The sequence below is a fragment of the Microtus oregoni genome, unplaced genomic scaffold (assembly GCF_018167655.1).
Source record: "Microtus oregoni isolate MIOR12 unplaced genomic scaffold, Mior012 000019F_ref0000042, whole genome shotgun sequence".
NCBI lineage: Eukaryota > Metazoa > Chordata > Mammalia > Rodentia > Cricetidae > Microtus > Microtus oregoni.
This window is the reverse complement of record NW_024543078.1, coordinates 35,738,965-35,753,537: the sequence shown is the minus strand read 5'-3', so window position 1 is coordinate 35,753,537 and position 14,573 is coordinate 35,738,965. Positions and strand designations below refer to the sequence as shown.

At 44.3% G+C, this 14,573-nt stretch overlaps 1 protein-coding gene across 3 annotated transcripts in view; it reads left to right on the top strand.

Annotated features, from left to right (window-relative positions):
* Positions 1-357: 357 nt before the first annotated feature.
* The window catches only part of LOC121459428 (THO complex subunit 5 homolog), a 34,627-nt gene continuing 20,411 nt past the window's right edge, over positions 358-14,573 (top strand). For 2 of the 3 annotated variants that reach the window (XM_041669188.1, XM_041669186.1), the window contains exons 1-6: positions 358-428; positions 2,771-2,889; positions 6,904-7,047; positions 9,785-9,898; positions 10,013-10,110; positions 11,643-11,789. In XM_041669188.1, the coding sequence (XP_041525122.1) occupies positions 2,794-2,889; positions 6,904-7,047; positions 9,785-9,898; positions 10,013-10,110; positions 11,643-11,789 (599 nt within the window). In that variant the 5' untranslated portion in view covers positions 358-428; positions 2,771-2,793. Of the gene's footprint in view, positions 429-614; positions 635-2,770; positions 2,890-6,903; positions 7,048-9,784; positions 9,899-10,012; positions 10,111-11,642; positions 11,790-14,573 lie in introns of those variants that run through there. The other variant, XM_041669187.1, reaches the window with a different exon arrangement.

Sequence of the window (14,573 nt, the reverse complement as noted above, 5' to 3'; positions counted from 1 at the left end):
AGTTAGAGCCGGGCGTGGTGACACAGGCCTTTAATTCCAGTGAGGCCAAGGCAGGCGGACCCCGGTGAGTTAGAGATCAGCTACACAGCGTTAAAGCTCAGCCAGTGCTACAGAATGAGACTCTGTCTCGCACAGAGGAGGCAAATCCACTAGGGTCCAAGCTATGGCACAGCGACATTCCTGTGCTTCCTTGAGCATATCGCAAATTAAAGTAACGGAACACAGGCTCTTGGTCCTCTTTGCCGCAGTTTCCCAGTTTCAGAGGGTCCATTAGAAAGGTTTCCCAGCCGCTTATCCGCCCCTTCCTTGCTTCCCATGCTGCATCTGGTCTTTGTATCTCACTTCCGGCCAATATCTCTTTTGTTCCGGTTCTCTATGGTCGTGAGCCGGAAGTGGCCGCCTGGCTGGAAGGCGTGAGGAGCATTGTGGTGAGCGAGAGTCGAGTGCTGTGGTTTGGGGTTGCGGGGCGCGCGGGGCCTGAGGTGCCGACGGAACGACGCGTATTCCCCGGGCTGGGGTGCTCACCCGCGGGGCTTCCACGGGGCTCCCACGGGGCTCGTGGCTGTTTTCCCCTCCTGGGAACTCGCCGGAGCTCCATCCTTTGAGTCTCCCGGGGGTGCTGAAGGCAGTGGAGGTGCTGACACCTTCCTTATGGTCCTTTTGCGTGTGTGTGAGGGGAAGCGCTCCGGTGTGACGGTGGGATTTCCCAGGTTTTCGATGCCACCTTTGTGGCTTTTGTCAGATGAGCCCGCCGCTTGATGAACTGTCACTCGCAGCCGCCCTGAGGCCCTTCTGAGAGACCGGCGCTCTCTTCACTTAACGCTGCAAACGACTGCTGGGAGTAGTAGTGAAGAAAGATGAACGCATTTATTGCTGCTGCGTAAAGGCTGAGAGCAATAAAAACAAAATGCGTACGCTAGGAGGGGAGGGAGGCTGGGCTTTTTTTTCCTAATGTCACCTCCGTTTCCTAGCTAGCTGGCCGGACTTAATGTAGTTGTTTCACTATTTTATTTATCTTATTTTTAAGAAAAATAAAACAATATTTTTTTTAAAAGTCACATTGCAAAGGCCTAAGTAGTAAGAAGATGTATGTACCACCTGCCCTTTCTCAATGAAGTTTTTAAATGCAGTCACTGGAGTCCATTCTTACCGGTAGCTCCCCCTGCTGGCTTCACATTCGCGGAGATCCTTCTGCCTCAGTCAAGTGTTGTGGTTACTGATGTCTCAGCCCATCTTCCCGCCGTTTTTTCCTGTGAGACAGGATTTTATTATGTGGTCCCTGCTGACGTTTAGTCCACCATATAGCAAAGGATGATCTTGAACTTCTTATCTTGCAGCCTCTACCTCCAGAGTGATTTTGGCAGGAATGTCCCAGACAGTTTTCTCAGGTCCAGGAGTTCAAACCCAGATCTTTGAGGAGGCTAGGCAAGCACTCCACCACCCGGATTGCATTCTCAACCTCACAGTCACTTTCTAAGCTTAAACTGACTTTGGTAGAAAACTTGAGGTCTGTGTACCATAAACAGGAAACTGGTTGCACTTGTCTTATGATAATGATAGAATTGCATAATAAACATAAATAATGAAAACAGATGGTTATTGATAAATTCTGCCTTAGTTTCCCTGTCCAAGGCTCTGAGAGAGAATCCATTTCTTATAAGAACCTTGACATTTGTAAATGCTAACGACAGAGTAGGAAACTAGATGTACTTGAAGCAATCAAAATTTGTCTTCGTGACGTGATTTTTGTTTTTTGAGACAGTGTCTCAGTATGTAGACCAGGCTGTGATCAACCTCACAAAGATCCATCTGCCTCTGCTCCTCACCCCTAGAGTGCTGGGATTAGAGGTGTCCACCCATCATACTTGGCCAGAATTTTTCTTTTTAAAGTTGAAAAGGATAACACACAAGCCGGGCAGTGGTGGCGGCGCACGCCTTTAATCCCAGCACTTGGGAAGCAAAGGTAGGTGGATCTCTGTGAGTTCAAGGCCAGCTTGGTCTACAAAGCGAGTTCCAGGATAACCAGGGCTACACAGAGAGACCCTGTCTAGAAAAACAAAGAAAAAGAAAAATGAAAAAGAGATAACACAGCATGGTGACCCCCAGCTATAATCTCAGCACTGCTGAGGCTGAGGTGGGAAGGTCTCCAAGTTGAATTCTGAAAAATCTTTTTGTTTGACAGAGTCTCTCTTTTGGTTAGTTTGGCTATCCGTTTGTCTTGGTTAAGAATCAGCTCTTTCATTGGCATTTCTTTTTTTCTCTTTTTAAAAATGATTCATTTCTTTTAATTTTATGTAATTGTATTTTGCCTGAATGTATGTCTGTGTGAGGGTGTTGGATTCACTGGTACTAGAGTTATAGACAGTTGTGAGCTACCATTTGGGTGCTGGGAACTGAACATGCGTCCTCTGGAAGAGCAGCTAGTGCTCTTAACTACTGAGCCATATCTCCAGCCCTTTTCTTTCTAAAAATAAAAATAAATAGTTTTATTAATTCTTTGAAATTTTTGTGCAATATATTTTTCAATTATCACTTTCTAAGTGTATATGTTTTGCCAACATCTATACCTGTGCACCACATATGCAGTTGGTATTTGCAGAGGTCAGAGGGCATTGGGTGCCCTGGAACAGTAGTTCTAGATGGTTATGAACTGTTGGCTGGGTTCTGGGAGTCAAACAGGGTCCTCTGGAAAAGCCACAAGTGCTCCTAACTGCTGAGACATCCATCCAGACCCTCTGGGAAATCTTTAAAAGCTTTCTCTTCTTAATAGCTCTCTGACCTGGAAGAGCAACAATGTCATCAGAATCCAGCAAAAAACGGAAGCCCAAAGTGATCCGAAGTGACGGAGCCCCAACTGAAGGGAAACGGAATCGATCTGACACAGAGCAGGTAAAGTTAGCCAGGGTTCTGTGCTGCTGGAAAAGTACAGACTGGCCAAATGACTGTCCAGGAGTGTCCAGAGACTTCTGGTTGTCCATACTAGACCAGGTAACTAGAATTCCCATGATATGACAAAAGATGAATATTCACATCAAGTGCAAATATTGGGTATGATCAATACCTGCACAGAGAGCATGTTCCAGCATGCTGTTCCCAGCTTTCCTATGGTCCTAAGGTTTGCTTGCGCTGACTGCACAGCTCTAGAGCTTCCAAGACCAAGAAATTTCATTCTATTTTGTTATTTCGAGACAGGGTTTCTCTGTAGCTTTGGAGCCTATCCTGGAACTAGCTCTTGTAGACCAGGCTGGCCTCAAACTCACAGAGATCTGCCTGCCTCTGCCTCCCGAGTGCTGGGATTAAAGGTATGCACCACCACCCAGCTTGGCCCAGGAGTTCTTGTCATCAGCAGGGTCTTAATTTTAAGCATATGGATGTTTTGCCTGCATCTGTGTCTGTGCACACATGTGTGCAGTGCCCCTGGAGGCCAGAAGAGGGCATCAAATGCCTGGACCTGGAGTGAGATGGTTGTAAGCTGTTGTGCAGGTCCTGGGAATTGAGTCAGGTCCTTTGGAAGAGCACTGGTTACTGCTAAATGCTGAGTTATCAGCCCCAGGCTGATTGGTTGGTTTCTGTTGTTTTGAAACAGGGTCTCACTATGTAGTCAAGGTTAGCTCCAAGCTAGAGATATCTTGGATCATCATTTGGATATACTTGGATTACTGGTGTGTGCCACCACAGCTGGCTTGTTTATTGAAATAGACTAAGGAAACAAATCAGATTAAATTTAAATTAAAAAGCAACATGGGGGGCTGGAGAGATGGCTCAGAGGGTAAGAGCATTGCCTGCTCTTTCAAAGGCCCTGAGTTCAATTCCCAGCAACCACATGGTGGCTCACAACCATCTGTAATGAGGTCTGGTGCTCTCTTCTGGCTTGCAGGCATACACGCAGAAAGAGTATTGTATACATAATAAATAAATAAAAATATTAAAAAAAAAGCAACATGGGTTTATGTGCCAATTAGTGGTAGAGCCTGTGTTCAGACTGTACAAGGCCCTGGATTAGAGCCTCCTATCAAGAAATAAGCCAATGCTTTTATAATTTGTATATTTGTTTAACTCACAGGCACAGATTTATTTTATTTTATTTTTGAGACGGGGTTTCCCTGTGTAACTTTGGCTGTCCTGGAACTCACTCTGTAGACCATTGAACTCACAGAGATCTGCCTGCCTCTGCCTCCCAAGTGCTGGGATTACAGGCATGAGCCACCACTCTCTGGTGACTTTTTTTTTTTTTTAAGATTGATTTATTTCTGTTTTAGTGCATTGGTGTTTTGCCTGCATGCATGTCTGTATGAGGGTGTCAGATCCCCTGGAACTGGAGTTACAGACAGCTATGAACTGCCATGTGGGTACTGGGAATTGAACATGGGTCCCCTGGAAGAGAAGCCAGTGCTTTTAACTGCTGAGCCATCTCTCCAGCCCAGGTAAAAACATATAAACAAGTGCAGAAAATAAGTCCTCTTTTACCACCCAGAACTCATTAAAAAATATTTTTATGTGTTTTAAGTTTTTTTGCGTGAGTCATGTGTGTGCAGTACCTGTAGAGATCAGAAGAAGGTCCTGGTTCCCATGAAACTGGAGTTACAGACAATTGTGGGCCACCATGTGGTTGCTGGGGATTGAAGCTGGGTCTTCTCCAAGATCAGCAGGTGCTCTTAATCACTGAGCTATACTAAGACTCTCTGAATTAATTCTAATACATTTAAATGGGAATTTATGGAAAGAATAAAGTGAAGAGAAAATGAAACACAGTTTTTCCCTTTAGTTTAAGGAAATCAAAATTAATGTAGAGATTTTCTGTGTTTGCTCTGACTATAGCATTGTTTTTTTTTTTTTTTTTTGGTTTTTTCGAGACAGGGTTTCTCTGTGGTTTTGGAGCCTTTCCTGGAACTTGCTCTTGTAGACCAGGCTGGTCTCGAACTCACAGAGATCCGCCTGCCTCTGCCTCCCAAGTGCTGGGATTAAAGGCGTGCGCCACCACCGCCCGGCTGACTATAGCATTGTTAATTTGATTTTAGGTCTTGTGTTATAGTCCAAGCTGGCTTGAAGTCAACATTGTCCTGCCTCCATCTTCCAAGTGTGATGATTATAGGAATAGGCCACAATGCCTGGCAAATAGTGCTTTTTAAGTTTTTGTTTGTGTATATATGTTCATATGTGTGTGGGTACACATGTATGTATGTGTGCACACATTGTATGTTTGTGTCTGTAGGCTGATATTGGGTGTTGATATTTGGTATCTTCCTTTACCTTATTTATTAAGGCAAACATCTGTGTTTATCTGGATGTGAAGTTTCCTTAATCAGCATGGACAATGTGATCCTAGCTTAGTTAAAAATAAAAATTCACAGTATTCACAGTAAAGTTGTTTTGGGATGAGAAGTGAAATTACAGGCCATTAAAAAAATGTGTTGCCAGGCGATGGTGGCACACGCCTTTAATCCCAGCACTCGGGAGGCAGAGGCAGGCGGATCTCTGTGAGTTCGAGACCAGCCTGGTCTACAGAGCTAGTTCCAGGACAGGTTCCAAAGCCACAGAGAAACCCTGTCTCAAAAGACTAAAAAAAAAAAAAAATGTGTTGTGTATATTTGGGGTATGTGGCACTAGTGGACCATGGCGCACATCTAATACTCAGAGAATAGCTTATGGGAGTCATCTCCTTCAGGTCTGGCAGTCCAGAACTCAGGTCATTAGGTTGACCTCACAGGTCATATTTTACTTTGTTTTTGATATGTCTCTTTCCTGAAGTCTTGACATCAAGTATGCATTATTCCATAATCAAAAAAACACAGAGGTTTCTATTTTGAAAACGAGAAAAACATTTTAGGGGCTGGAGAAATGCCTCAGCAAATAAGAGCTCAATTAAACTGTTTGCAAAGGACCTAAGTTAAGCTCCTAGCACTTGTATTTGGTGGCTTAAATCCCCTATAGCTCCAGCTCCCAGAGCGCCCAATGCCTTTGACTTCCACATGCCTATAACCACTTTCAGATACACACATATGCATAATTTCAAAATATTAAACAAATTATTGCCAAGTGATGGTGGTATACCATTAATCCCAGCACTTGGGAGGCAGAGGCAGGTGGATCTCTATAGGTTCAAGGCCAGCCTGGTGTACAGAGTGAGTTTCAGGAGAGGTTCCAAAGCTACACAGAGAAACCCTATCTTGAAACCAAAACAAACCAAAACAAAACAAAAATAAATTATTGACCAACCTGGTCTACAGAGTGAGCTCCAGGATGACCAGGGCTGTTTCACAGAGGAAATCCTGCCTCAAAAAAAAAAAAAAAAAACCAGCCTGGCGGTGGTGGCGCACGCCTTTAATCCCAGCACTCGGGAGGCAGAGGCAGGCGGATCTCTGTGAGTTCGAGACCAGCCTGGTCTACAAGAGCTAGTTCCAGGACAGGCTCCAAAACCACAGAGAAACCCTGTTTCGAAAAAAACCAAAAAAAAAAAAAAAACCATAAATAAATAAATAAGTAATTGAAATTTTTATTTGAGAATCTCTGGGTGGTAGCTCATGCTTTAATCCAAGCACTTGGGAAGGCAGAGGCAGGCAGATCTCTGTTCGAGGCCAGCCCAATCATGTACAAAGCAAGTTCTGGGACAGGCAGGACTACACAGAGAAATCCTGTGTTAAAAAACAAAACAAGCAAACAAAAAAACCCAAAACAACAACAAAAGGACCAATTCCATAAATGCCCTGGTTTGGGGTTTCTTTGTAAAGTTATGTTTTGTAAAACAGTGTCTCACTGTGTAGTCCTAGTTGGCCTGGCATGGCCAGACCGGTCGCACCAACACTGTAATGTTCTTACATATAGAAGGCTCTCATTCTTACTGTCTGTGATCCTGGCAGGGAGACTTCCACCCTCTACCCAAGCCCTTTCTCCTTTCCTCCCCAGGAAGGCAAATACTACAGCGAGGAGGCTGAGGTTGACCTGCGGGACCCTGGCAGAGACTATGATCTCTACAAGTATACTTGCCAGGAGCTACAAAGGTTGATGGCCGAGATCCAGGACCTGAAGAGCAAGGGCAGCAAGGATGTGGTAAGGAGAAAGGCTAGGCATGCTAAACCTGGTGTGTGTCTGCACAGCCGGGGCTCCCTTTGCAGCCACTAGGTTCTTCCTGATCTTGTACTCTGTCCCAGCTGTGATTAGGGTTGGCGACTGGAGCTTCCAGAGAGCTGCCTATTAAATTGTTAGTCCAATCTCCTATCATAGTAATAAAGGTACAGTATTGCGGTGGTGGCACACACCTTTAGTCCCAGCACTTGGGAGGCAGAGGCAGGCGGATCTCTGTGAGTTCGAGGACAGCCTGGTTACACAGAGAAAACCTGTCTCAAAAAAACAAAAAAAAAGCACAAGATAACTTTTTTCTATGATTATAATAATTTAATATTATCTACTTAATATTTTTTACATTTCAGGTATTCTGCTAACTATTAGGAAGTATGTGCAAGTAAATCATAGAGCCTAAAATGGTCTTGGATGTTAGATGAATTGGGCAGATAGGAAACAGAACAGTATATCTGAAAATGAAACTGGTGGGTTAAAGAAGAATTCACTTTTTCCAGCAGTCTTACTTATTTTCATGTATGATGACCAGTATTGTTAATTTTTTTTTTTTTTTTTTTTTTTTTTTGGTTTTTCGAGACAGGGTTTCTCTGTGGTTTTGGAGCCTGTCCTGGAACTAGCTCTTGTAGACCAGACTGGTCTCGAACTCACAGAGATCCGCCTGCCTCTGCCTCCCGAGTGCTGGGATTAAAGGCGTGCGCCACCACCGCCCGGCAGTATTGTTAATATTATTACATTCTATAGCTCTATTATTATTACCAAGCTTCATAGCCGTTACGTTTATTGCTGTCATATATTTATAAGAGTCCGAGTTTTATGGCATGGCATTGCTGTGGTGAGGGTCTCCATAGGATCAGTAGGTGTAGATATTATTATGTGAACTAGTTGTCTTCTTTCCTTTTTATTTCTTTCTCTCTTTGTCTTTAGAACTCCCTGTGTAGATCAGGATGTTGTTGAACTCTTGCCTCTGCCTTCTCAGTGCTAGGGTTTGTTGGAGGAGGACCTGCTTGTTCATCCCTGCTGCCCAGAACCGAAATAATCACACAGAAACTGTATTATTTAAATCACTGCTTGGCCTATTAGCTCTAGCTTCTTATTGGCTAACTCTTACATCTTAATTTAACCCATCTCCATTAATCCGTGTATCACCACGAGGTTGTGGCTTACCAGCAAAGTTTCGGCATGTCTGACTCTGGCAGCAGCAGCTCCAAGGCATCTCCCTGACTCTGCCTTCTTCCTTCCAGAATTCAGTTCTGTCTTCCCCGCCTACCTAAGTTCTGCCCTATCAACAGGCCAAGGCAGTTTCTTTATTCATTAATGGTAATCACAGCACACAGAGGGGACTCCCACATCAAGGGTTAAAGGCGTGTATCATCATGTTTTCCCTCCCTCCCTTTAAAACAGCTGACAGTTTTAGTTTCACATCTCACAATGTAAGTGAAAGCTGCACTTTTTAAATCCTACTTCTCCCCTACAAAACTGTTCCGTCTGTTAGGAAGGGGGAAGCCTTCCTTCTCTTGCAGCTAAAAAACACTCAGGCTCAGCACCCTGATCTTCTACTGAAACAGAACAAGAAATACAAAACTGATAAAGAGCCTTTCTGTCTGGCCGAGTCATGCCAGGCCGAGTGGCCACCATCATAGGGCTACCCACAGTTGGCCTCATTCCAGGAGTGAGACTCGGGGGAGGTGGGATCATGGGCCCTTGCAGGAGGAGGAAGAGGAAAGAATGGAGCTGGAGGTATCTTTCCTTGTTGAAATGCAGCCGTTGTGTTGTCAGTCAGGCTCTGGGCCTGCTCCTCCATCCGTTTCTGATGTTAAGTTCTTCACATTCTCTCTGTGTTTCTGACCACTGCTGTGTGTCTCTCTCACAGATGGAGAGCCATGGTTAAGATACACATCACAGACTGTACAGTGTGTCTCTCTCACAGATGGAGAGCCATGGCTAAGATACACATCACAGATCATGCCGTGTGTCTCTCTCACAGATGGAGAGCCATGGCTAAGATACACATCACAGACTGTGCCCGTGTGTCTCTCTCACAGATGGAGAGCCATGGCTAAGATACACATCACAGATCATGCCGTGTGTCTCTCTCACAGATGGAGAGCCATGGCTAAGATACACATCACAGACTGTGCCCGTGTGTCTCTCTCACAGATGGAGAGCCATGGCTAAGATACACATCACAGACTGTGCCGTGTGTCTCTCTCACAGATGGAGAGCCATGGCTAAGATACACATCACAGACTGTGCCGTGTGTCTCTCTCACAGATGGAGAGCCATGGCTAAGATACACATCACAGATCATGCCGTGTGTCTCTCTCACAGATGGAGAGCCATGGCTAAGATACACATCACAGACTGTGCCGTGTGTCTCTCTCACAGATGGAGAGCCATGGCTAAGATACACATCACAGACTGTGCAGTGTGTCTCTCTCACAGAGAGCCATGGCTAAGATACACATCACAGATCATGCCGTGTGTCTCTCTCACAGATGGAGAGCCATGGGTAAGATATATACCCCAGTAGTCACAATAAAACTTAGGCATGCTGCTCTGCAGACTGTTGGCTACGTGGTCAGTCTTCTGTTTCCAGGCTCCCTTTAGAGTTTGTTTATGGCCCTGGATGGTGTTGGCTTGGCAGCAGCTAGGGTGTGAAGGGATCTGATCCATCATCTGTTGGTCTTTACCATTTTTTTGTGCACAGGCCATTGAAATTGAAGAACGAAGGATCCAGAGCTGTGTGCATTTCATGACTCTAAAGAAGCTTAACCGATTAGCTCACATCAGGTTAAAGAAAGGAAGAGATCAGACCCATGAGGTAGAGTTGAAATTAATAGCCTGACTATTCTCTGTCCCCACTGTAACTGACTGATCTGACTTGCTGATACTCAGTCTTGCCCTAAATTGCCCTGCTCACCTCGTCTTCCTTCAGGCCAAGCAGAAAGTTGATGCCTACCACCTGCAGCTGCAGAACCTGCTCTACGAAGTGATGCACCTGCAGAAGGAAATCACCAAATGCCTGGAGTTCAAGTGAGTTTGGGGGACAGGGCTTTGATGTACATGTGGTAATGCTTGTTCTTCATGGTGTGAGTGATCCCTTCTTTATAGGAGCATCAGCAAGCTTAAAGACTGCAGGATTTGGGGATTACTTGGAGGGGGAGAATCTCAAGCAGTCATTTCAAACTACACAAAGAACTGTGGAAACCTCTGACTTTTTGCATTTTGGGCTCAGCACTTGTTAAAAGCAGTTCTTTCTCCTCAACATGTATTATTATTATATCTACGTACTGTGCTAGAATACCAGCACCTACTTGCTCTATTGAAAAAATAATGTACCTGTTGGTCAACATCTCCCTCTCCAATACTATTTTTGACATTGTGACAGTTGAAAATGTGTAAAAACAACACGAATGTGATGCTCTACTCTATAATCATATCATTGTTTTGATGGAAGTTGGCAAAGTCAGAATATAATAGAACTCAGGCAGGTGGCCACAGAGAAGGATCATGAGCTTTGGAGTTAACATCCAGGCTTTGCCCCTTACTAGCTGTATGATCTTGGAAACATTGGAAAAAGAGCCAGGCAGTGATGGTGCACAACTTTAACCCTAGCACTTGGCAGGCAAAGGCAAGTAGCTCTCTGAGTTCGAGGCCATCCTGGTCTACAGGGTGAGTCCCTCAACAGCCAGGGCTACACAGAGAAACCCTGTCTCAAACAAACAAGAAAAATGGGAAAAAAATAAAGTATAGCTAATCTATATAATAAGTAATGAATTTTAAATGGAGATAAAATCCTCATCTTTAAGAACTAGATGAGGTGAGGATAGCATATAATAGGTGCTTATTTTATTTTTGAGATTTTTCTAGACCAGGTTTCTCTGTGTAGCCCTAACTATCCTAGAACTCACGCTGTAGACCAGGATGGCCTCGAACTCATAGAGATCCGCCTGCCTCTGCCTCCTGAGTGTTGGATTACAGGTGTGTGCCGTCCCCACCTCACATGGTGCTTATTAATGTATGGTAACTCTGATGCGTATTTCCCCAGTGCAGAATCAGGCTTCTTTTATAAGAATACTTAGAAACAAGCAGAAATTAAAGCCACTAGATTTTTTTTTCCACATCCAGTTCTGCCAGTCTGGCTTTTTCTAGTGAAATGTCTTAAAGTTAGGTGTAGACGCCTAGGCTTATTCCTTTGCGATGACGTGTCTTATCTTGGTTTCAATATGATGGCATGAACCTAGACGATGGGAATTCTGAGTTTCTTGGCTAATAGTTCTCCTGTTCAACCAGGAGACATTTGTAAATTCATCAAACATCCTTTTCAAGTATTCAACTAATTTGTTGACAAATAGATTGGGCAACATGGACAAATGGCCTTGTGGTTGTCACTAATAGCCTTTTGCCATACTGAAATGTCTGTCATTGAGCATTTGCTGAGAGAATTCAAGATCTCAAGTAGCTGTATGTGGAGCTGCATGGGGATAAATCGATCAGCTGCTCCTAGAAAGTCACAGTTCGGAGTCCTGAAAATGGGTGCCTGATAACTTAGTTTTTGCTTACAGGTCAAAGCATGAAGAAATTGATCTGGTCAGTTTAGAGGAATTTTATACAGAGGCTCCACCCAACATCAGCAAGGCTGAAATCACCATGGGAGACCCCCACCAACAGACCTTGGCCCGTTTGGACTGGGAGCTGGAGCAGCGGAAAAGGTAGTGCTTCCTCTTCTCTGACCTCTTTAACCACACAAATTGTAGGGCTGGATTATACAGGCCCATATTTCTGCAGTGTATGGCAGTCAAAATCCTAAATGACCTGACAAAGTACAATTTGCACCTGCCACACAAAACGTGGTTGCCTAGCCCTTTGATAGTGAGACAACTAACGCCATCCAAAGCAAGTGGTCAGACAAAGAACTGGAGTTACATGTAATGGTTGTGAGCTGCCTGAAGACAGTGGGTACCAGAAACTGAGCCCCAATTTTCTGCAAGAGTCGTAGATATTCTTACCTGCTGAGACATCTGCCCAGCCCTGCTACCCTCTTTAGAGTGAGTTTTCCCACCTCCATTAACCTAGTCAAGATTCTCCCTCAAGGATATTCCAGAAGACTCATCTCCTAGGTGATTCTAATTGTGTGTGGGGGGGGGGGGTGGGGAGGTATGCTCATACATGGGGAGGTGAGAAGACGATTTTTTTTTTAAAGATCTATTTATTATGTATACAATGTTCTGCCTGCACATATATTTGCAGGCCAGAAGAGGGCACTAGATCTCATTACAGATGGTTGTGAACCACCATATGGTTGCTGGGAATTGAACTCAGGACCTTTGGAAGAACAGCCAATGCTCTTAACCTCTGAGCCATCTCTCCAGCCCCCGAGAGAAGACGAGTTTTATTTTGTTCCTTCGGCAGTGGGTTTTGGGAAGTGAACTCCAGTCATCAGGCTTGAGCAAGCTCTTTAACTTGTTGGCCCTCTAGGAGATTCTAGATCTCATCCATTCGGGTCAGTATTAACCATCACAACCCCGTCCTTTGTCAAGGTGACACCAGGCATATCTATATCTCCTTTTTGTAATCATAGGCTCATATCCATTCCGTAATGCAGAATATATCCAGTCCATCTCTAAAAGTCCCCATAGTTTTTAGCATTCTTTTTTTAAAATATTTAAATATTTATTTATTTATTATGTATACAATATTCTGTCTGTGTGTATGCCTGCAGGCCAGAAGAGGGCACCAGACCTCATTACAGATGGTTGTGAGCCACCATGTGGTTGCTTGGAATTGAACTCAGGACCTTTGGAAGAGCAGGCAATGCTCTTAACCACTGAGCCATCTCTCCAGCCCCCAGTTTTTAGCATTCTTAACACTATTCAAAATCCAGTGTCCAAAGGCAGGTTTTTCAATATTGCCTCAACTGGTCACAAACTGCTGCACAAGCCCTCTTCTTGCCCCATCTTCCCAGTGGTTAGAACTACAGGCATGCTACTACCATGTCTGGGCATGAAAGTAATTTTTTTCCTTTGAAATTGTAACCCCTGAGGGGCTGGAGAGCTGAATCAGTGGTTAGAAACACATAGTGGCTCTTCCAGAGGACCCGGGTTGAGTTCCTATCACCTATTTAAGCTAACTCACTTTCACCTGTAACTCCAGCTCCGGGGATCTAATGTTTGTCATCTTTGGATACCTGCACTCATGTACATAAACCTCCAACACACACACACACACACACACACACACACACACACACACACACTCACACACACAATTTAAAAATAAAATCTTAAAAAATGTTAATAAATGAGAATGAAATTATTTTTTTTCCTTTTAAATGATTACTATTTTTATTTTGGGTTTTTGAGATAGAGTCTCTCTATGTAACCCTGGCTGTCCCAGAACTAGCTCTTGTAGACCAGGATGGCCTCGAACTCACAGAGATCTGCGTGCCTCTGCCTCCCAAGTGCTGGGATGAAAGGTGTGCGCCACCACCGTCCATCATGGACTCGTAATACTGTTTTTAATTTTACCTTTTATTATTGTGTGTGTGCATGGTGTATGTACCATAACAAGTGTATGGAAGTCAGAGGACAACTTTGGAGTTGGTTCTCTCCTTCCCCCTTTTGTGAGTTCTGGGATTGCTCTCAGGTCATCAGGCTTGCACAGCAAGTGCCTTTATCCACTTACTGTGACTCTGAACTTCTGCTCTTCCTGCCTCCACCTCCCAAGTGCTGGGATTATAGGTAAGTACCATGACATCTGGATTTATGTGGTGCTAGGCAAGCATTCTACCAGCTGTACTATATCTTAAACTCTTTGTTGCTGCTTGTCCTTTTAGTTTTTTTGTTTTTTCTTTCAAGACAGGGTTTCTCTGTGTATCTCTGACTGTCCTGGAACTCATTGTGTAGACCAGGCTGGTCTTGAATTCACTGAATCAGCCTGCCTCTGTTTATCTTGGTTAGGCTTTCTATTGCTGTGATAAACACTGTGACCAAAAGTGACTTGTTGGGGAGGGTGTGTTTCAGCTCACTGAGGGCAGCCAGGCAGGAGGCTGCAGTTCTTAACTGGAGCAGATCAATGGAGGAATGCTGTTACTGGCCTACTCCTCTTGGCTTGCTCAGCACTAGCCCAGAGGGCGGCACTGCTCACAGTATGCTGGCCCTTCTCCAGGCCAATCTGATGAAGGCATTTTCTAGACTGAGGTTCCTCTTCCAGATAACTGTGGTGTGTGTCAAGTTGATAAAACAAAAAAAGGAATCAATCTCTGCCTGCAATGCTGGGGATCCACTCTAAGTCCTCATACGTATTAAGCAAGTGCTTTACCACTGAGCTGCACCCCTATAGATCTAACCATGTAGGTCTAACTCTGAATTTTGTATTCTCCACATCTGTAAGCTTATTGTCTTAAAAAACTTTGTAAGCATTATTTCAGAAGGTTGTACCACAGTCACAATCCTAGGCATAGAAAAATCAGAAACCATTCCTCTTTCAGACTTTTT